Source organism: Tauraco erythrolophus, chromosome 7 (assembly GCF_009769465.1).
Source record: "Tauraco erythrolophus isolate bTauEry1 chromosome 7, bTauEry1.pri, whole genome shotgun sequence".
NCBI lineage: Eukaryota > Metazoa > Chordata > Aves > Musophagiformes > Musophagidae > Tauraco > Tauraco erythrolophus.
In genome coordinates, this window is record NC_141471.1 from 50,224,912 (window position 1) to 50,247,852 (window position 22,941).

At 39.3% G+C, this 22,941-nt stretch overlaps 1 protein-coding gene across 1 annotated transcript in view; it reads left to right on the forward strand.

Annotated features, from left to right (window-relative positions):
* The first annotated feature begins 555 nt into the window (after positions 1-555).
* Positions 556-22,941, forward strand: part of TRAK1 (trafficking kinesin protein 1) — a 108,231-nt gene continuing 85,845 nt past the window's right edge. The window contains exons 1-2 of the mRNA XM_086615168.1: positions 556-641; positions 3,132-3,143. Coding sequence (XP_086471294.1) covers positions 556-641; positions 3,132-3,143 — 98 coding nt within the window. The remainder of the gene's footprint in view (positions 642-3,131; positions 3,144-22,941) is intronic.

Genomic DNA, 22,941 nt, shown 5'->3' on the forward strand with positions numbered 1-22,941 from the left:
TGCCGGATGAGCTCATAGCTCTGTCCTCTCATCAGTTTTTCAGGACTTGCAGCCTTAGTCTTTTGAAATGTGTGCAGTTTTGAAGTACTGCTTAATTTTGTTTTATATATAAATCTTACTTCTTTTGTGAAGGGTTTGGAAACATTTGCAGTGTTTTCATGATGGTATACATTTCCCTGTTTTGTTTCCTATGTGGTGTTAAAAGGAAAAGATTTGCTGTCATTTAATCTGTCCAGCGGATGTTTGCATACAGTTGTCTATACTGCTCTGTGCTGAAATTAAAAATTTTAGACGTGATTAAGAATGTAGATGTTATAAAATGCACTCCATAGACCAAGGTTTTAACGCAGCAGACTGAAGAGAGGAGTAGTCTAACCCTTTCTCTTTGACTCAGTTTGGTAGTTTGCATAGCTGCTTTGCCAAGAGAGGGTGAGGAATCTTGTGTGTGAGCCAAAGTTACAATTGCATTCAAATGACCTTACAGCATCAAGAACTGCTCATGTGAGGGGAAGCGCAAATAGAAGCGACACTTAAAGTGACGAGCCTGCTAGCCAAATGGTGAAGTTCTGGAGGGGAAAAGGAGGGTCGAGAAAGGAGAAACGCTATGCAGATGATCAAGACCAAAAAGAGTTGAAAACCAGGTACAGCAATGGCTGCTGCGGAGCTGTGATCCCCAGTACTGTTCGTCTCTCTCAGAGCTTCGCTTTGAATGTACTGTGTATGTAGTGTGTGTGCAGAGGCATTGCTAGCTGTGTTTTAAATTAATGCAAAGGAAGGGAACATGGCAAATGCTGCTTCAGTACTTTTCGGATTCCCTTACTCTGCAGTTTAGTTGAATGCTGTTTTTCAGCTGTTGCGCTGGATAACGTGCCTGACCTCTTTCTCAAATAATGCTGAGCTGCTGTTGTGCTGTCAGATGCAGGTTTTGTTTGGTGGGGCAGGGGGAAAGACTTATGCTTTGATGTGCAGAAGTAGGGCATTGACAGTGCCCTGTGCTTGAACGGGTCAAGGATCACTGCTCACCATGGCTGCTTTCTCCCTCCCTGCCTCAAGGTCTAAAGTTAGTCCTAGTAAACTGCCATGTTATTTAAAATGCTGCCACCGTTTGTTTGAGGGTTTTTTTTAGAATAAAACAGAAGGAATCTGAGATAGATAATATTTGTAAGGTCACAGATGAAACTGCTTTGGACATGAGATATCTTAAGTCGTGATATTATTAAACAAGTGATGGGAGTGGGCAAATGAGTGCAAGCTGAATTACTTGCATAGTTTTGGAGGCTTTCAGCTGCAAAGAAATTGCAGTTATTTGGCATACTTATATCGTCCTATATTGATAGAACAAGTAATTTGCCACTGATTTCTATTGGCAATCATGGAGCATCAGAGGCAGGAAATGTGTTAATATTTATGCCATATGTACTAATCTTTAGATACGCTGATAGATAAAGTTTTGCAACTTTAAGCCTGCTTTTTGAAGTATGCTATTAGTGATGCCTGTCTAACTGGTATCTGGACTTCATTCTGTTGTTAAAATGGAAATTCTTACAATATAAGGAGCTTAGACATGAGTGTTTCCTTTGAAACACAAGATAAGTTGTGCTGGGGATGTCATCGTTTTATTAAGCTCATTTTCTGGATGTGGTTTGAGTTTGCTTCTCTTATCTGTATTTAAATTTGAAACCAGGACTTTAAAACAGAAAAAGCAAAATGTTTAAAAATTGATGCATAAATTTTGGGTGCTATGAACTATTTTCTTCATAGAACTTTTTTTAAGAATATTTTTTTTAAAGCTTGATGGGTCTGAAATACTAGATTGCTGTTGGAGAGTTACATGCTTGTGTTCTGGTGGCTGAAAGGTGGGAAAGCTATTTAGATTGCCCTTTCTCCCCACCCCCTGCCTTGTTACTGTTAGCTTGTTTGCTTACCAATTAATTTTAATGTAATAACCTTCACTTCCGTAATCAAATGAGGAACAGCTCTTTATAATTTGCTGATTCCTTTTACTACTCTACAACTTGGCTGTGTCTGAACTCTGTTAAAAGAATGAGTACGTTTAGTGAATTTGTAAAAAATTTGCAACTGCTTCTGATCAAGTTAAAACAAGAAATCAAGTTTAACTTTATTTTTCACATGCTCTTTGTTACACAACCCATTTCATCTCAGAGCCAAAATAGTTTAAAGGGCCTTGCCATGGTTGGGAGCTTTTTCGCTTTGGAACAATGCCCATAATAATAGCTGTTCCTTGCTCTATGATTGACTGACTTGAAGGAAGCTGACATTTCTTAATCAAAAGCTTTACATTTTGAAATTTTATAAAAATGCTTTGAACGGGCACCACCAGCAATACCTAAAATCCTTAACACAGTCAAAAATCTCAGTGCCACGGCTGTTTTTAGACTGTTGTAGGAAAGCAAAGGGAAGGAAATGAGACGTTTTTGTAGAGTTGTTAGCATCTGTAACATGACTTTGCAAGTTATGGGAGCATAATTGTAGCTGGACAGAGATGGAGTTAGTATTGAGCAGAAAGAATACCCTTACTGTTAGCTCTTTGTATGTGCCTCCTTTTCTGTCCCCAGTATTTCAGGTAAGATTACATTGCAAACGAAGAACACTTAAATTCTGGTAGGAGCCCTTGTCTATAGGGATTAGACTAAAAAATCTAAAGTGTTTTTGAGTGATTTTTCTTGTCCGTTTTCATATGGCTCACTTTTTCCTCCTGTAAATTCCTGTTTCACCTGCTGATAAGGAACATAAAGGTACAGTGAATGCAAAGAGTAGTTTGTATTCTCCCTGTTTGCTTAGCTTACCCACACTTGTTTCCATTAAGGCTATTTCCAGTGAGATGCTTCATCACAGAATGGCTCAGGATTTGTCCCCATTTTTTTTATTTATCTCTAAAATACAGAGGAACACCTACCTTGCACAGATGTGGAGTGATTTTTAGGTCTTGTGGAGAAGGTCTTTTTGAAGGAACATGTTAAAATCGGAAATATTTTCAACAGACTTTTATTTCTTCTCACTCCACTCCCCCCTGCCCCTTTGTGTTTCCCAGATGTTGCTATTTCATGTATATACTACTGTGGCATGGACTGCAATGGAATCTTTGAGAAGAACAGTTGGAGGCAGAGGAGACTATGTGAAAGGTGCTGGTAGAAACTGCCCTGTACTCAGGAGGTCTTGTTCAGTGAGCAGCCTGGTTCTAAATATGTAAACCTTTGGATAAGGCAAAGGGCAGGTCTGTACTAAAACTTGCAATCTTTGCAGACTAGCAAGAAAACAGAGTAACTTAAGTCTTTAAACAGAACTGAAAGTATTGGGACTAATTTATAATGCATTTACTAGCCTTCCTAACTAGGATTTTAGTTGTATTTATTACAAGACAACTTGTTTCAAATACAAAATTAAAGACTGAGGTGGTTATTTGGCCTTTTAGAGCAGTACAGCTTGCCTTCAAACCATTACTAGTCATTGTGGGGCTGTACAGGAATTACTGGGAAAATCTGAGGATTAGAAGTGTATTTCACCTTGTTGTTTCCATGTTATTAGATTTTTAAATACTGAAACTATTTCCTCGTCAACTGTGTACTGTTCCCTTTGATCCCAACTCATTCTGAAATCCTTTTGCTGTAAAAGAGATGAAACGTGCTTCCTGATGCCTTTTAACTTCACACATACAAGATTTCATTAGAGAGCGGGAACTGAAGTTGAAAAATGTAGCTGACAAACATTCAATACAGGAGATGCAGAAAGAATAGCTGCCTAGTTAGGCTCTAAAAATCATGTGAACTTTAAGCCACTCAAGAGCTTAATTTAGTGGAAGACTGGCCCGAGAGGCTTAATATAGATAGCTCAGATATCATGTGGAAATTCTAATTTAGACATGTATTGATATAAGAGACCTTGAGCTTATTTTTATTTGTTCCTGGGCAGTTTGTTTGTTTGCTTTCCTCCCTTAAACTCACTCTTTATTCTCAGGAAATGCAGTACACTGACAACTGTTACTGTACAACTACACCTGACTGTACCAGGGAACACGAAGGAAGATCAGCCTTCTGATACTGGCACTTGTTTCAGTTTAGCCAGTTTGCCGTGGAGTTTTCAGTAAGCTGGAACTGCTCCTGGTAACTCTGACTGGGAAGGTAAAACAGCTAGTGGCTCTGGTCAGGATATCCTTCCACTTGCTGAGAAGTGTTGGTGACTTTTGAACCTGGCTTTTCCTTTTCTTCCTGTGAGTGAAGTTCTTGAAGTGGTGAGAGACAGCTAATGTGGTTGGGAAAATACTTGTGTCTCAAAGTTGAGAGGAAAGCAAGTAAGTTAACTCAGATGAATCACCCTCTCAGTTCCCTCCTTCCAATGTAAAATGAAACAAAAGAAAAACTTGAGTTTAAGTGTTTCTCTTGAAACAGCAAAATTTTTAGATCAGGCAAATTCTTCACTCTTCTCTGCCTCTTAAAGATGCAAGTTCACTGGGCTTTCTACTTTTTTTTTCTTTTTCCTTTTTTTTTTTTAAAGTTGTTTGAGCTCTAGTTTGCTTGCATGTTTCCCAATACTGTAACTTCAAATTGTAGCTATTACATCAACAGTGCAGTAATTTTTAACTCAGTTCAGAAAACTTGTTTCTGGCGTTGTCATTAACATCAGTAGGAGGGTCATGGTGTAACTGTTGTGACTTGCCCTCTGATGAAAGTGTCATGGGAAAAACAAATGGATGAATAGATTGGCTGTGTGTTTACAGTACCCATGGAGAGTTCTGCTTTGCTAAAATCTACATTAAGCTTAGGCAAAAAACCCACCCACACTCTAAAGCTTTAATTTAAAAAAATCATTGCCTTCAAGTATCACTTCAATTCCGCGCAGGAATTTATTTGGGGTAAAATGATATGTTGGTCTGGAAGCAGCTGGGGATTTTAACTGTAAGAGGTAAAATGCTTCTGAAGCATGTGTTCAACGTCTGGAGTAGGTGTAGTTGATATCACTCCCAGACTTCTGAAAATTGACAGCCCTTAATGCAATCACAGTTTATGACATGTAACTAACTGTACTTACGGATCTATAACTTCATAACTGGAGATTCAATTTGGGAGGTATCATTATGAAAGCCACTGTTGTCTTCCAGGTGAAGAATTAAAATACCTCAAGATCTTTACAGAAGCAGAGATGGAGTAGATAGAACACCTTCATGTTCAAAAACTTTTTGACAGGGAATGTTTCACTACTTAAATTCTCTGTGAACAATGCTGACTTCTATAAACCATATAGAATGTAAGTAATAAGAGTCAAACCAAGGCTCTTTTTGATGGATTGCAGAGTTTTTGCTGTAATGACACAAGAAGTCTGTTATTCCATCCACTTTGAGTAAGTCACAGTACTGTCCTCTGGTAGCAGTGAGCGGTGGAAGTTGCAAAAGTTTGTGGTCTATACAGGGAGGACAGTTTTGAGTATCAAGTTTCAAAGTCTTGCTAACTTTTTCTGTGTCTTTCTGAAAGATGGCAAGTTCTTTTTGAATTAAAAAGTCTCACATATAGATGCTGTGAGTCAAGGTGATTTTTTTAAGATGCCTAGAAAATTTTGGATGACACTTAAGTGTAGTTATACAGAGCAGAATGCCATCTTATGTGGCATCTGAAGATGACCTCCTTCTTGTCATGTCTTACATTTGCATTTGCCATATAATTTAAAAGTAATTAGAATCTATCAGTTAGCATACAACTAAGTTTTTGAAGGGGGAAGGAGGGAAATATTTATCTTTTGTCTTTATCGAACAATGTTGCATTGCTTTGCTACTGACAGGAAATGACTGTCTCAAGTTTTTGAGTGAACAGCTATGTGAAGGACAGCCTCAGTCTCCGATTCATTTGTATTAGGAATAAGTTTTGTTACAGCTGCCTTCCAAAATGCAAAATAAATGTTTTTATGTACAACTTTTTTGAATACCAGACTAATCCCTTATTCCATTAAATTTTTGCTGTTAAGCTGGAGAACTCAGTTCTAGAGATAGAAGAGAGAAGAAGCAACTGGGTATTTTTGGTGTTAAAGCACTCTTTTGTTCTGTGAAGTGCTATCAAAATTATCATACCTTCTCGAGGTTTGATGGAAGCATGCCCTGCATACCTTTTTGAGAATTTAACTGGCCTTTAATGCTGTAGCTCTGAACTTTGGATAATGGAGGATCTCGTGTGCATTTTTCCTGTAGTGATTATAGCATGCAATGAAACAACAGAACCCACAACACAAGTATCCACACAAAGTGACCTGGGCAAGCCTTTTAATCCCTCTGTCTGTTTAATTGCTGTTTTATAGTGAGAAAAATAGCTTTGAGTATGAAGAGCGTTGCACTTCACGTATGTGACATTTTGTAGGCATTACATGTTGTTTATAAAGACACCCAGAGAAACAGTTGTGGAAGACTGATGAATTGTGAACTAATACGTATTTAAGTGTACTTCATATTATCAATGTGTTTCTAGCATGTTCAGATTTTACAGTCAGTATTGCTTTTAACACAAAAAAAAGACATTTTTAGCAAAATTTTAACACAATTTTTTGAGATTGCCCGTAAAGTATCTACCACTTGGGGAAAGCGTTATACTTTCTGCCTGGGATAGGCATGGATGGGCATGCGGTAAAGGCTTTCCTAATTCAACAAACCATTCTTTAGTCTGCCTCTTTATTCTCTCATGTCATCAGACTGAGCTGTGGGGCTGTTACTAGGTCTGCAGAAATGTTTTCCACTGATAATGTACATGTCTTGTAGTTGAGAAGCTATTTTTAGCAGTCTGGTTAGACTCTTAGAGTCACTGAGGGACAGAGTCCTGGCGGAGAGATGTAAAAGGAGGCTGCCAAGGTTTGGAATGGGAAGGGGGAAAAACCAGCTTCCCAACTGTTTTGTCTATTTTTGCCTGGGTTGTTATTTCCTGGTAACTTGCTAAGAAAAGGCACATGTTTCAGGTTTATTAGCTTGTGTTAGGCTAGGAATAATCTAATGTTAGAATTGCACAGGGGGAAACTTCCATTTTCACTATGATGATATTCAAAGGCTGCCTGGATCTCAACAAACTGGCACCTTTTAACTAGAGTGAATTGGAAAAGTGCCGCTCTTCACTATATGTTAGTGAAAAGGCTCTGACCTGAGACAGTTTGGATGAAGTGGGAGATGTATTAGTTTGTACACTGCATGTGCTTATATGCAAGACTTTTTTCCTGGTTGCACAGTAACCGGGGAATGGTGATGCAGACAACAGTGCCACTGAAAAAGGATGTTGTTGTAAATTGTGGAACCTTTAATTTGACCATGATATACTGCTACAGGCAGCTTTTTAGTATTTAAAATTTGATACTTTAAAAAAAACTCTCATGAGCTTCAATTTGATCTATTTTATTCGCAGAACGATTGTACAGAAAGACAGCTGAGGTAGAAATAGCACAAAGCACAAGAGCGGCCACCATTTTACATGATTATGTGCTACATTATGAACTCGGGGCAGGAAAGCTGCTGTTTTTCCTGATGGCAAAATAGTTAGTGAGACTCCCCCAAATACATTGTCATGCTTTCCCTCGCCTCCATTCCAACTGTTTTTTATTTTTAATTTGTGTTTTGTTTTAGTGCCTAAGTTAAAGGTCATCCTCAGTGTTTTGGTCTCCATGTGCATGACTGAGTGGATGTGTTTTTCTTCACTTTCATGTTTATCTTTGCAAATAAAATCTGCAGGTAGAGAATTTAAAATGGAATTCAAAGCTGTTTGAAGCTTCTCTAAATGACATACCTGGGAACACTGCGACATAACAGAAACATTTCAGTGATGTGTGTTTCATTGGGGGCACCAAAGGTAAAGTGAAATAGGCTATGTGAGTTGCTCCAGTGTTTCATAAAATAACATTCCATGCAATTGAAGGTTTGCAGATGTGCTGAAGTGAAAGATTAGACACCTCTCTTTTTACTATTTATTGTTAGGTTTTTTATGTTCCGCCATGCTGTTGCTTCATATCAGGGTAGTGTTGTCTACCTGTTATGGGAAAACTAGTTTTGTTGAGTTGGTTTCTTTTTTCCTTTCTCTCAATTGAAAATATCTTTTGAAAAGTATGTTTTTCTTTCCTCTAGCCAGTCAGAATCGGTTCATGCTGAATCTCATCTTTCTTTATTTTGACTGGTGGACGTTGGTCCTGCTGAGACTATAGTATGGTGGCTGACTTTTGTGCTACGTGCAGTCTTGCAGATTTTGTTGGGCTTAATCTGGTGGTGCAACTTTGCATGTGTAGGATGATTGACTCTAGGAAAATTCTGCATATGGCATTTCAGCCTTGTCAGGTTAGGTATTTTCTGCCCGCTGTCATGTAGAACATGTGATGTGTTCTGGGTAATTTGCAAACTTGCTAAGCTAAAGTTGTTTTATTTTTACAACTGTTTGCAATTTGTTTGAAGAGCACTGACCATAATGGTTAAAACCTGGTTGCTGTGGTGGTGCCCCTCGTCTTGCAGCAAGGGGAACACATGGTGAATGCAAACTCTACTATGGTAGCGAACCATTAAATGCTTGGTGTTAAAGACTGATGGCATACATGTCTCTGTCACTGAGTCTGGTAGCTGTCCTAGGGAACATAAGGATGATGTGGCCAGTGTCCTCTAGTTGCCTTTTACTTCGCAGCGTGAATGAACAGGCAGTGCTGTGCAGGTATGTTTGGAGCAAGGACAGAGCGTGCTTGAACTCTAAATTCTCTTCCTATCCTCATCTGTAGGATACACTTCATCTGTAGGAATATATGTGCATCTACGTTACTTTAACCAGAATTGTTTTTAAAATAAAAATAACAAGTCCAAGAACTGAGCAAACAGATTCATATATCTTTAGTGACGTATTTATGGTGCATAAATGCAAAACCAAGCTTCTTTTCTAATACGAATACACTTGTGCAAGGGGAAAGAGGAAAAAAATCCATCTGAACTTGGAAACATACTGCTGCAGCTAAACACCAGTAAATCATATATGCACTCTAGCAGCAAGAAAATATTCTTCTTTATGCTGGCTATATGTTTGGGTTTTGTATGGTTTCTTCACTGCACTGTAAATTGGTATCTCTTTATTGGAGCCTTTGAAGAGCTGATGAACAGCTCTGTTCAGTGCCTTCAGGTCCAAACACAACGTAAAGCTTCAGGAAGAGTGGAGACCTGTGAAATTACACCATTATGCAGAAGTTAGAAGGAGAAAACTTGTTAAAAAAAAAAAAAAGCCCCCCCCCCCCCCAAAAAAAAAAAACAACCCAAAACGTAGTGCCAGTTGTTAAGTGATCTGCTGTCTGCTGCTCAACTTGTCTGTGTTGCTATTTCTGCTTTTTCTATTTCACTGTAGATCTAGCATGGATTATCTGAAAACTGGGAGTTGTAAAATACCCTTCTGTTCCATATTGACAGGGCTGCATGAGCACTCATTTGGCAGTAGGATTCTGTGGGAGACCCTATGAGTGTATGTTGTGTTGTTTCCATGCAGTTTCATGGTGTGTTCTGGGAAAAATGGTCTCTTATCTGTCCCTTATGGCATGCTGTGCAACTGATCTTAGCCTAGAAAGTCATGGATCCAAGTTGAGCTGCTGACCTTTTCCTCCTACTTATTTATAAACTTTCGTGTTTCTACTGCAGTCAGTGTCGGTAGAGCGAGACTGAGGAAGAGGGTGTTTCAGCACGGGCTCATCCTTCTGGGAAAGTGGCAGTGTGCCTTACTCACATTACACATAGATTGTTTGGGCTGTGGGCAGGGGCTGTGCACGCAGCTGGTGTGGGTTTTGGTGGCTGTGGAGCCTGGACTGAAGAGCAGCTTTGGAGCAAGGGCATGAGTGGTGGAACTGCAGACCTACCATGAAAACTTGTGGATCTGTCAAAAGGAAGATCTCTAGGAGGGTTCTGGTGCCACTTGTCACTATCAAGACATTCACCTCAGAGGGGCTGTGCTAGGCTTTCTACAGTTTAAATGCTGGCTCCCTTTTTTTAGCTAGAGGGCAGTGGCTTATTTTGGCCTTGATATGTCAGTTGCAGGTGTTGATGGTGATGGAAGTTTACAAGGGAATTATTGCTAGGCCTGGGTCATGAGAAACTTACAGTGCTTCCTGTTTTGGCCATGGAGATTCCAGCCTAATGATGGATATCAGTAGAGTATTTTGGTGATGACTTTTTATTGAATAATACAAATGAGGGATGTGCACACTCTTTTTCTTCTTTTTCTGTTCCCATGGTGTGGGACAGGTGTGTGAATACCGAGCTTCTCTGCTGTGGGCCATAGGACCTTACAGAGGCTTAAGAGCATGTGGAAGAAGAATGGAATATTATAAAGTGACAATTTTGAAGTGGTGGCAGAATATTTTACTGAGGAGAACAGAAAATTATTCTTAGTAGATACTGGAGGTCGTGTCTTTACTGAATCCTGCAATTAGTACAGATGAATAAACTAATTTTCTGAAAATTGAGTCTGGTTCCAGAACAGCAAGGAAAGTAAGGGTGGTCTAGTGTACCCCTGTCTGTACTCTGCAGTAGGAATAACTCCATGTTTCATTCACTGCATTCTGGTTAGGGGAAATATTGCAGTTTTTGGCATACAGTCTTGTCTTTTGCTTGAACTGCTGCATGACCTGTTTGGACTGCTATATTCTTCTGACCAAAAGGATGACCAAGAATTTGTTAAACAAAGCCAAAACTGTTACTCATACAGGATGATTGATGGCCTAGAGATCTCTGCTGGTATTTGTCAAACTTTTTAATGTCACTTCAGCATTTCTTGCTGAAAATTCTGTTGGACCTCAAACTCTCAGGCAGATGTGCTTGTGCTTAAAGCATGACTAAATTTAAATGGGAAGCTTTTCTACGTGTACTGTAGAAGGAGTTAAATATGTTAACTTCATTTCAGGGAAGTCAGTGCCTAGGTAGAATACAGAAATTGTTTTTCTAAAAATTCTCTCTTTTAATGATGTGATGTGCAGCCCTTTCCAAGTGAGTTCTTTTTTCCCTGTTTGCCACACTAAGTTTCAAGGAAGTGCTTCGGAGAGTTTCATGTTCTCTCTTGACAGTAAAAGTGATGTGATAAAGCTTTGAGGTCCGGTGCTAGAACATACAGGACAGAGAATCTAAAATTAATGAAAGCTAAATAATGAAATTGAGAGTGCGCAATCTCAAAGCACTTTTTAGTCTTATGACCTTCAGCTGTCAAATCTTGGCTTCTTTCTACCTGTTTTAGCTTGTGTAAGAGTTTGTATGTCAAATGAGCAATCTCCACAGGGAATTTACAGAGTAGGTAAAGAGATCTGTTCCTTTCAGGAAATCCTGTGTTTATATACAGGATTGTACTTGTAGGCCTTGCTTTCCATTTTGCTTGTTGATCTAGAAATCTGAATCTTCCACAGCTCCGTTGACAGAAGCTTGGGTCTTCATGCACAAGCAAAAAGTGTGCAAGTCTTTAAAACAGTCAGACAATTACTTTGGCTTTAGTGATACTTTCCTATGCTTTCCTAAAAGTCTGCAATCTTCAAATGTAACTGTGTGTACTGTAAGTCCAGCAGATGTTCCGATCTTAAATTTGAGTAAATATTCTTGTTATTTTAAAGAAGCTGAGTATTGGGAATGATAGTTTTGCTTGTGATAGAGTATGTGCATAAGTCAAGGAAAATGAATCTTAATTGTCGTTCTGAGACTGATAGGACCTTTACTCGGCCAAATTTACATAATTAAAAAAACCACACTTTCAAGGAAGACGTTTCTAAGCATCATAATATACGTTTGTTGAGAGATGCTGTCTTTTAAACTGGGGAACATTAGTGATATTTTTATATATTTTACAGTTGAATGAAGAAGTGCTTCAAATGTTGTGTTTTCCAACTCTGTAAACCTACATATTGTTCTTCCTACTTTTGCCTTTACCATATGTCTTAATATTTTACCAAATTTGTCCAGTTCCTCTTCCTGCCAAAGCAAGGATTGCTTTTGATGCTGTACTGAAAAATGTCACTTTTAGAGAAATGTCAGTCTACCAAGTTGTAGAGTACACATAGGAGAAAAATAATCCTTGAGATACAGGAATAAAGTTCATCAAAGAACTGTTTCCCCTTACTGAAAGCTGGCTTGGTTGCTTGCTTGAGGCTGTTGGTATACTCACAATGCTTTCTGACTGGGTGCTAAGATATGGGTAAGTCGTGAGGCATGCTGATAAGTCGGAAGCTGGATTCACTGATGGGTGGTGGGTCGGCTTGCCTAGTCCGCTTACAGAAGTTTTAGGTCTCCATCAACAAACACTTAGAATAGAGCAGCAGCTGGCAGGGGACAGTTTGGTCAAGTGCTCTCTTACTGCCTGTGCCATGACTCTGGTGAGTTAAGTGAAGTTCAGTGTTCTTCAGTACTATCTGTTGTGCATTTTAGAGAATATGTATGTGCATACAGGAATTTATCCAAGGACAACTTCAAGAAGCACTGTGTTTAAGTGTTATTGCAATTATTTTCCAAAATCAATGTCCAAATTGCTGGGAAACGTTTGATCTGTCTGTATTGAGTGACTTGAGATTTTTATTTTTGTGGTCCTTGAGGGAAAGCCACAATGCTAGATTTCAACTTCATTGTGTAATTAAGAAAGATAGTTCAGTCTGCAAATGAAGCAAAAACATAACATGTATTACATTTAATTTGCATTTTTACCCCTTAGCTTGTGCTTTTGTGCAGTTCTACCTTGTAAGGAAACATTTTGTTGTTGTTGGGTTTTGGTGTGCGTTGGTTTTTTTTGTTTGTTTCAAGACTGTATCATAGCATTGCTCTTGCCGTATTCATGTTAATGCCCCTGAAATTTTCTAAAAACTCTGTTCCCAAATCTTTGCTAGTGGGACTTTGACTTTAATGGCATTAAGCCATGGATAATTGGCTCAGTTTCCTAAAATTCCACAGCGTGTTGTTAAGATAAACATTTCTGGGTTCCCAAGAACACAGATGCATGTATATGGTAATATACTGGGTATACAGAGCAACCTTGTAAACAGCAAATTCTTATTTTCGTATTTCATTCTCAATGTTTGCACACAAACTTCATAAGCAGGAAAATGACTTGACAGAGTAATTGTGCCAGTTACTAAACTACATTGTAGCATTTTAAGAAAGGCTGTGAGATTTTTCTTTTGTTGTAGCCGTTAACTTCTATGGGAGCAGAGAGAAGCAGTTTTGCGTTGGCGTGGTGTGTTGAGATGTACCCTGATTAGTCAGCAGCACATGTCTCAGTTGCTGGGAAGTCCATGTGACCAAGGCTTTGGTATAACGCCCCGGATTGCTGGTTGTTCAGAGTTTGTAGTCTTGTTATGTCACCCCTCAGCCCTGATACCTAAAGTGACTTGTAAGGCCCACGTATCCACAAGCGTTGAAGATCTGGCTTTCTCTTTACTGAAAGGGCTGTGATCTGCATTGCCCCCAGCCCAGAGCTTTAGAGAGGGGCTACAATTATAGATCTTGTGACAGAGCTGGGTTCAGTTCACTCATGTCCTCTGAAACGTAATAGTATATGGTTGAAAGTGTTGCTCTCATACGTAACTAAAGACGACAAAAGAAAATGGATATGAGGCCCAGAGATACTTACAGCCAGTTAAAAAATTGGGATAGGTTCTGAGGAACTCGGAGCTCATTTAGGGTTGTAAGACAACCTTGAAGAGTGAGGGAGGTTCTCACTGGACAGTGGCAGTTACTGGAGCGTGTGGGGAGGCTTGCTGCCAGGGAGTGAGGGCCAGTGATGCTAGTGAGCCAAAGCAGGTCTTTCTAGTGTCTTACTCAGAGCAGAAGTTGGTGGTCTGACTGTCCTTGGAGGTAAGCTTCCTAATAGTCATTTTTAAAATTGCTTCTAGCAGCGAGAGAAAACTTCAAGTTCTTACCTTCTGCAAAAAATGGGATGTTCTTATTCAACAGATTGGGTTTTGATTTGTTTGGATTTTTTTCTTTTTTCTTTATCATCTTTTTATATGATTCAGCTTGGTTCAAAGCAGTTAACTCAGTCTGAAAGTAAGTGGATCAGGACAGAGAAGGTATAGTGTGTGGGGTTTTTTTTGGTTTTGTGTTTGGGGTTGTTTTTAGGGCAGTTTGCAAGGAATTTTGTTCCTTTTTTCTATCAGATAGTTCCTCTCACTCCTGCTCTCACTGTCTCTGTGCAGTAAGAAATCGTAAAGAAAAGCAGCAATCTTAATTCTGTTACATGGTATTTTGTGTAAATGTTTTCAGAAGGACAGCTATTAAAATTCGAAATAATGATACTTCTCCAATCCTGTAAAGCAGCATTTTTAAAAAATTCGTACCAACTCTGTGTAGACTCTTAAAAGTCATTGTGGAGAGTGAGAAATTAAAAAAATACTTCTGTAATAGGAGAACAACAATAGTAATGCAAAACAAGATTAAAATCCACACCCCTGCCCCAGGTTTTAAATCATGATGAATATCTGGTTTGAGTCAGTCTGTTCTTTGTTTAGTGTTACTTGAATAAAACTTAGTCCTAATTTGTTTGTAGTTAGATTAATTGTGTCTTTGTTTAAACAGTAGTGGTGGTGGTGGGAAACCACCATTCTAGCATGGTCTTTCAGCTGTTTTCACTGCTTTTCCTTGTTCTGTAATGTTGGCCTGAGGAAGAAGGTATGGCTTGGTCGGCTGATCAGGGTTTTAGCTTGGAATGGTAACGTATTTTAATTTGAATACCTACTGCATGCTGTCTTAGGCCCAGGCACTGCTCAGTAGGGTGGTTTGGGTTTTTTGTTTTATTTTCCCCTTTACTAGTAGCTAATTCGTGTGTGTCTAGTGCACTTTTGCCTCTGTGTTCTGCTTCTGGTCAAGTGCTCTTGCTGGTTCTTCTTGTGGGTAGGAAATGAGCTCAGTTCTCAAGAGGCGACACGGTGGTGTTACCTCCTCTGCTGTGTTTCAGAGATTGTGGTCATCCCCCAGCTTCTCCCAACTAGTAGAAAAGCAGTACTGAATACTCACCTGTCTTTTGAAAGTCTTTGAGAATTATGGAGAAGTAAAGAAGTGGGGAACTTCATGCTGTTGTGGTGTATAAACAAACAACACTTTTCAGGTTTCTTTTATCACTGTTCTGTCCGTAGATAGACCTGGTTTGCTGCTGGTGTAATAGTTTCTGCCATACCTGAACTGTTTGACAAATCTTTGATACCTGCCTTTTTTTAATGGTACAAGGAGATGATGCTGGTAGGCAGCATATGTGTTGATGTTCCAAAGCTGATGTTGACATAGTTTAGCTTGTGTATTGACTGTGTATGAGGCAGGAGTTCGTACAGGCTAGATACAACAGCAACCTAATCCCAAGTGATTTGGTGATTGGTTTGGTTGTTGGGTTGGGGTGTGTTTTTGATTTATTTTTGTTTTGCTTGTGTGTTTTGTTGGGTTATTTTTTTTTTGGGGGGGGGGGGGGGGGGGGGGGGAGAGGGGGAAGAGGGGTTGGAATTTTTTAAGTCCTTAGATCCTTGCCTTCACTTCAACTAGTATTGGACCCATCTCATATTGATCTACCCCAGTGAGCACCTTGCATGTGCATGGATGTGAATAGAACGTACATGTTTGAGGTGTTTATAGTTTACATTGCTGTACCTCTGAGCTTTGTTTTGTTACCTGATGAATTCTTTCTTTGACTGCACATGCAGTTCTCATACACTGTACTAGTGGTGGTGGTTGAACAGCTTTCCCTTTCCAAGACAGGTACACAGCATGTCTAGCTAACATCTCCCAGCCAGTAGCGTGATGCATCGCGGGAAAGGGAATGCACTAATTTTTAACTGTTTTCACTTTTATTTGTTCATGGAGGGGACAGTGAGGGCAAGTTTGGTGGCCTACATTAAATAAAAAGAAAGGGAACTGTAAAAAGCTCCCAGTGTAATGCGAGCCTCACACAAGGAAGACCTATTTATAGAACCCAGCAATATTTGCCTCCAGGAACTTCAGAGCCGAGAGGGGCAGCGTTACATAAAGCCGGGTCAGAGCACACTTGTGCGCTCACAGCTGCGAAGGTCAGAGCCAGGGCTTGTCTTACAGTGCACTTCCACTCTCCCTTGGCCGGAGGGGAGAAAAGAGTGATGGGCTCCTTTTGAAGGCCAGATCCTAGTGGTGAGAAACTTTGGTTTGTGGAGAGCAGTGAGGTGGTTTTGTTTCGTTTATGTTTTGTTTTGTTTTTCTTTTCTTTATGGGGCTTTTTATTTGTGATGTTTAGACTTGCATTAATTTTTGAGAAAACATGACTCTGTCTTGAATGATGTCTTAATGGTCAAATAAGGCCAAACAAGGTCACAGCAGCAGCTTTGGGGACCCTGAGATTAAGGTTTTATGCTGTACATGTTGATACTATCGTTTAAGTATCCTTTTGGTTATTGCTGCTGCTATTCTGGCTTTTATTCTCTAGTGGTGACTCTTCTTTTCCAAATGCCATTGCCATGCTGCTGGCAGTTAGCCAGGAATTGCTTTGGTTCTTGGATGCCTTCATCTGCTTAACACTTGTTGGTTATGAGGCTTTATAAAGAGTGATTCTAGAAAACCTTCAAATCTTTAGCTTGAAAGCATTCTTTAATGGTTTCATAGGCAGAAGAGCCCCTCTTGGGAGGCATATACCTGAGAAGATCCTTCATGCCATGTGATATAACCACTGGGTGTTGATACTTCTCTGAAAAGATTGTGTTTGGCTAGGTTAGAAAAAAAAAAAGCAGCACAGAATATAGTTTAAACATAATAGAAGGCTTGAATAAAGGGGTCTGTGTGATGTTGAGGTTGCAGATGGCTTTGGTGTGACTGCCTGGATCACTGTATGCAAAAGCACTGTTAAGAAAGCAAGGCTGTGTTTCCTCCAGAGCAATCCAGGAAAGATGCTTGATTAAAAGTTTCTTAAATGGCTTTTAAACTTTGGATAAGGATGTAGTCTAGAGTTGCCCAAGATGCTTATCCCTTTAATTTGCTGTAAAAATAATGAATCTCTTCTAACATGAGAAATGCAGAACTTGTTTTTATGTAAAGTATTTGAAGGTGGATAAACTACTTGTCACATTCTGTCATTCACCTATGACACTTTCACTGTTTATGCCCCTCTAGTTAGAGGTTTAACTAAGCAGTCCATTCTGCTTATTTAAAAGCTAGCTCCTGAGTGGAAAATAAAATGGTTTGTAAGAGGGTATATAATACAGGGCAAGATTAAAACAACTCAGTAAATTATCTGGGGAGGGGGGGTGGTGTGTAAAAGCCAGACCTATTGCAAATCGTTGTTTCTTTATGGTCTGACAAAGTGCTTAAATGGATGTAGGTGTTTTGACGGGCTTTTGAGCCCACCCACTCAGTGAAGAAATTGTTTTTAAATTTAAAAAAATGCAGACTTTTGTAGATGCAAGATGTGAATTAGTAAAGAAACAAGCAAGTTGAATGCTTGAAGCAAGTCTTATTAAGTTACTTTGATAAATTCAGTGATTATTTTCCAAAACACAGGCTGACGACTATATTCAGAATTACTAAGGGTAGGCCAGCATGTTAATCTGTTTCACAGATTAGACAGACAAACTGGCTTTGCTTTACTCCGGTGTCTACATGGGGCATTTTGCAGCTGAAGAAAGTTTTTTCATGCAAATGAAAAGCTTGAGGGTTCTTTTTAAAGAACTTAGTAAAACTTAGCAGACTTAGTACAACAGAGGTGTTTAATGGATTTACAAAGTGATGTACAAAACAGGGAAGAACATTTCTGGTGGGACTCGCTTGCAAGTACATTAAAAGGAGGAATTTGCACACCCTGAAACCCTCTGAAGTGTTTAACTGTCAATTAGTAGTTAGTAAATGAGAGTTAGTAAACTAGTAAATGAGAATACAGGATCAGAGCTCTGCAGCTTGATTCAGATGCTAAGAGTGGAAAGTTCTCTCAATCCCTGGGTACCCCGAGGTTCTATCTAAATTAGCAAATACTTTGGTGTAGTGGTTTAGCCCAGCCGGCAACTACATTCCACTAAGCTGCTCACTCACCCTTCCCTACCCCCAGGGAAGGGGCAAGATTAAAGGGTAAAAGGGAAGGATACTCGTGGGTTGAGATAAGAACAATTTAATAATAATAATATAAAATTAAAAGTAACAATTATAATAAAATATATATATATGCCACAATATGTACAAACAAGTGATGCACAGTGTAATTGCTCACTACTTGGTGACCAATGCCTGTTCCATCTGGGCAAGTGATCCTGAAACAGGTGAGTCCTGACACCACAAGGCCAGACAAGTGAGAGGCTCGAAAAGAGAATGAGAAAGAGAGAGAGAGAACTCTGAGAGATGGGGAGAGAGGACTCTGAAAGACTGAGAGAGCCCTTGGAAGAGAGTTCCCAGAAGAACAAGAGCTCTTCTTCCTGGTCCACCATCATATATGTACTGGGCATGATGTTGCATGATGTGGATTACTCCATTGGCTGCTTTAGCCCTCAATCCTTAATCTAAATTTAAATGATATGGGAGTTGTGGATCTTTTGTCCTGGCCATGCTCCCCCTCAGTCTGTTGTTCTCCTGCACACTGGCAAAACATGGGAAGCTGAAAAGTCCTTGAGGTCTCAGTACCAACTATAAACATCAGTGCAGCGTCAACATTCTTCTCATAGCGAATCCAAGACTAAAACCAAAACACAGAGCTCTTCTAGCTGCTAAAAAGAAAAGCTAACTCTGTCCCAGCCAAAACCAGGACATTTGATCAGCAGGGATGGATGAGTAGATCAAAGTTGTTGGCGCTGAAGCTTCTTAAATCTTCATTACTGATTTGGGTGGGTTACTTTTACATTAGATTTAGCTTGGCATCTTGAGCTGAATGTCCCACTTACCTGTGCAGTTTGAAGCTTTCTGAAGGAGAAAAATGTCATAGATACACACCAGACGACCCTGCAGTGATGTAGCCCACAGGGTTATTTGGAGTCTCATGTCTCTGTTTGGCAGCAGGTTGCATTTAAAGCACATCTTGGAGCAGAGTTTTCAGGTTCTCTTACTGTAAAGGGAATTGATTTTTCATGAGCACCAAAGTTGTTCTGAAAAACCAAGTAGTTCACAGTAAATGGTTTTGCTTCAAAACTGTGCTGCTGCTCTAAACCAAATAGTTTCATTAAGTATGAGAGTATGCATAGCAAAAGGACAACCTGGAAGAAAGGGCAAGATTTTGGTCGGAAGCACTAGAAAGATATTTTTTTCCCTCTTTTAAGGAAATATTTCTTTAAATTCGTAGATGTTTGCAGTGGTCAAGCTGCTGCTTTTGACTAATGAATAAAAGTGTTATTTGAAGCACAAAATCTGAGCTAGATAGATAGCTAAAAACTGTTCAAAGCTTAATCATCACCACAGGGTGCAGCCTGTGGTTCTTGGGTAGCACCTTACCTGTAGCAGTGTTACCGAAAATCTGAATAAGAAACTTATCAACACCAATGGGATGTAGATAAGCAGACACTTCTTTATTGCGGCGCCAGGTGCACGGGGGATATCTCCTCCTAGCGTGCGCACCTTGCACCAAAATTAAACTTTTTATATAGAGCTTACACATTGAAATCCATTAGGTAATCATACATAAACATATTGTTTCCCAAAAATCATTAGCATATTCTCCTCCCATTTCTGATTCTGCGCAATAAAAGTTAGAATCATCTAGAAATGAGTCTGGGGTGTGATATGGGTAGGTGGTCTGTGAGTCGGTGGTCGCGATCTCCCCCTGCCGAAATTACCTTTTGCTTAAGTTCACGGTTTCTGGCAGGTACCCATAGACTGTTACAAAACCGTTACGGTTGGCTTTGTTCATTTTCATTAATCTAGACCTTGATAGCTACATGTATTCTTCTAGTTCTATGTAAGTATCATAAATCAGTTTACAAATCAACTCGTACTACATGTTCCTATTAAATAATTCTGACCTATCCCGTTGATCCTGGTACGGGGCTATACAGGGAGTTCCATAGCAGCTTGTGGTTACTGTACGAGCTTACTTTTCATTAAAATGTTGCTTATAGCTTTATATTATTAAAATTAATTACAAACTATATTAATTACAAACTATTGATTAAATTTTAATCACCAAAATTCTAAGTATCAGTAACATTTTCCCCCTTTGAAAGTGATGAAAGCTATTTCAATACTTTTACCACTTTCATTTTTATTGTTCAATAGTTACTTATCATTTTCAAAGCTAATATTTGTTTCAGCATATTTTGGTGGTGAACCGTAGTCTGGTGGAATAGTAGGTAACTCTCTCATGATTCTGCGATTGATTGCAATTCTATTAGCAAACTGTTTTTTTAAACAATTGTATAATAGCATGATCATTAGGAAGACAATTAGCAACAGAAACAGAGTTTTAATCAAAGATAGGATCCAAGAGCTTAGATTCCAGCCTAGTCCTTTGAAAACTTTTCCTATCCAATCTTCTGACATATCTTCTGGGATTGATTCTGTTTCTTTTTTAACTTTTTCTAGCAAATCCAAATCATGCTCTACATCCTGAGTAATGTTTGGAATGTGTATACAGCAGTGGTCTAATTTATCATCCTTCTCTGAATATTTTGGCTTTTCCCTAGGAAGGGCTACTGTTTTGGAGGGAATTAATGCCATTTGGAATGCTTGTTTTTTTGCTACTTTCTTCGCTGTTCTGTCAGCTAAATTACTTCTAATAATTTCTTTTGTGTTTCCAATTTGGTGTGCTTTACAGTGCATGATTGCTACTGGTTCTGGTTTCTGAACTGCTTGCACTAATTGTAAAATTTCATTTTGATGCTTAATGTTTGATCCTTGAGAGGACAATAATCCTTTTTCTTTCTACAGAACTCCATGGACATGCACTACTCCAAAAGCATACTTGGAGTCAGTCCAAATGTTCACTTTTTTCCTTTCACTTAATTCTAGGGCTCGAATTAAAGCAGTAAGTTGTGGTTTTGGGGCTGATGTGGTGCTTGTCAATGCTCTGGCTTCTATAGCTGTGGTGTCTGTTGTTACCGCATATCCAGCGTATCGGACTCCTTGCTCCATAAAGCTGCTGCCATCTGTATACAATTCCCAGTCTGGTTGCTCCAGTGGTACATCTTTCAAATTTTCACGACTGGAATAAACATACTTGGTAGTAGCCAAACAATCATGTTCCAGTTGTCCTTCTTCCTGTGTGGAGCTTAAAAACACTGGAGGATTTACCAGGTTAGTTGTTCTTAGAATCACATCATCCTGTTCGGTTAGTACCACTTGGTATTTTATCATCCTGCTTGGGGATAACCAATGACCCCCCTTTTGTTCTAAAACAGTTGTCACCTTGTGTGGGACATAGACTGTTATTGTCCTTCCCAAAGTCAATTTGCGAGCTTCCTGTATCAGCAGCACTGTTGCTGCCACTGCTCGCAGGCAACTTGGCCATCCCTTACTCACTGTGTCCAGTTGTTTGGAGAAGTATCCGACAGGTCGCTTCCAACTGCTCATCTTCTGGGTCAACACTCTCAATGCTAGGTGTTGCCTCTCATGGACAAACAACTGAAAGTCCTTAGTTAAGTCTGGAAGTCCTAAAGCAGGTGCTGACATCAAAGCGCGTTTTAATTCGATAAAAACTTTTCATTGATCTGGTCTCTACACAAAAGGAGAAATCTTTTGGGCTTCATATAAAGGTTTAGCAATCAGCTTGTAATTCATGATCCACAGGTGACACCACCCAGCCATTCCCAAAAATGCTCTGAGTTCATGAATATTTTCTGGTTCAGGTATATTGCAAATAGCTTCTTTTCGCCTTTTTCCCAATTGTCGCTGCCCTTTAGAAATTTCAAAGCCCAGATATATCACAGTCTGGCAAGCTATTTGGGCCTTTTTCTTGGATACCTTGTACACATTTACTCCCAGAAAGTTCAAAAGATCTATTGTTACCTGGATACAAGTTGACTTCTCCTCTGTAGCAATCAGTATATCATCCACATATTGTAGCAGTAGATGTCCAGGCCTTGGTTTCTCTTGTTTCCATATCTCAAGTTCTCTCGCCAACTGATTTCCGAAGATCGTCGGACTGCTTTTAAATCCTTGGGGTAGCCTTGTCCATGTTAATTGCATCTTTCGTCCAGTCTGTGGATTTTCCTACTCAAAAGAAAACAGTTTCTACTTTCTTTTTCCAAGGGTATACAAAAGAAAGCATCTTTTAAATCAAGCACTGTAAACCACTGATAGGTCTCTTTTAACGAGGTTAGTAACGTATACGGGTTTGCTGCTACTGGGTAAATATCTTTGACTATTTGATTCACTGCTCTTAAATCCTGTACCAGCCGGTGTTCTCCGGACGGTTTTCTGACTGGTAAGATAGGAGTATTGTATTCAGATTCACATTCCTTTAAAATCTTATACTTCAAGAACTTGTCAATTAATTTCTTCAATTCCTGTCTGATTTCTGGTTTAATTGGATATTGTTTCAATTTGACTGTTTTTGCTCTTTCTTTTAATTCTACTTTAACAGGCTCTGCCAGTTTTGATTTGCCAGGGATATCTGTTTCCCATACTGTGGGAATCACAGCCAAATCTACTTCTGAAGGAATTTCTTGTCCTTCGGTTGTTTTCTGGATCATCAGAATTTCACCTGTTTTTGATTCTGGTATTTTTAAGAGAATTTCTCCTTTTTCAAAACTGATCTAAGCATTTAATTTAGACAGTAAATCTCTTCCCAATAAGGGTACCGGACTTTCAGGTACATAAAAAAATTCGTGGGTAATTATCTTTTTCCCAAATTTTAAATCCAGGGGTTTTAGGAATGGTCTGCTTGCTTCTTTCCCTGTGGCCCCTATAATATTTACTGGTTTTGTTCCAATTTTTCCTTTACAAGTGTTTAATACCGAAAATGTTGCTCTAGTATCCACTAAAAATTTAACTTCTTTTTCTCCCAGCTTAATTACACCCAGAGGCTCAGCTGGGTTCCCCTCCAGTCCCCTTCAGTCATCTAGCATCAT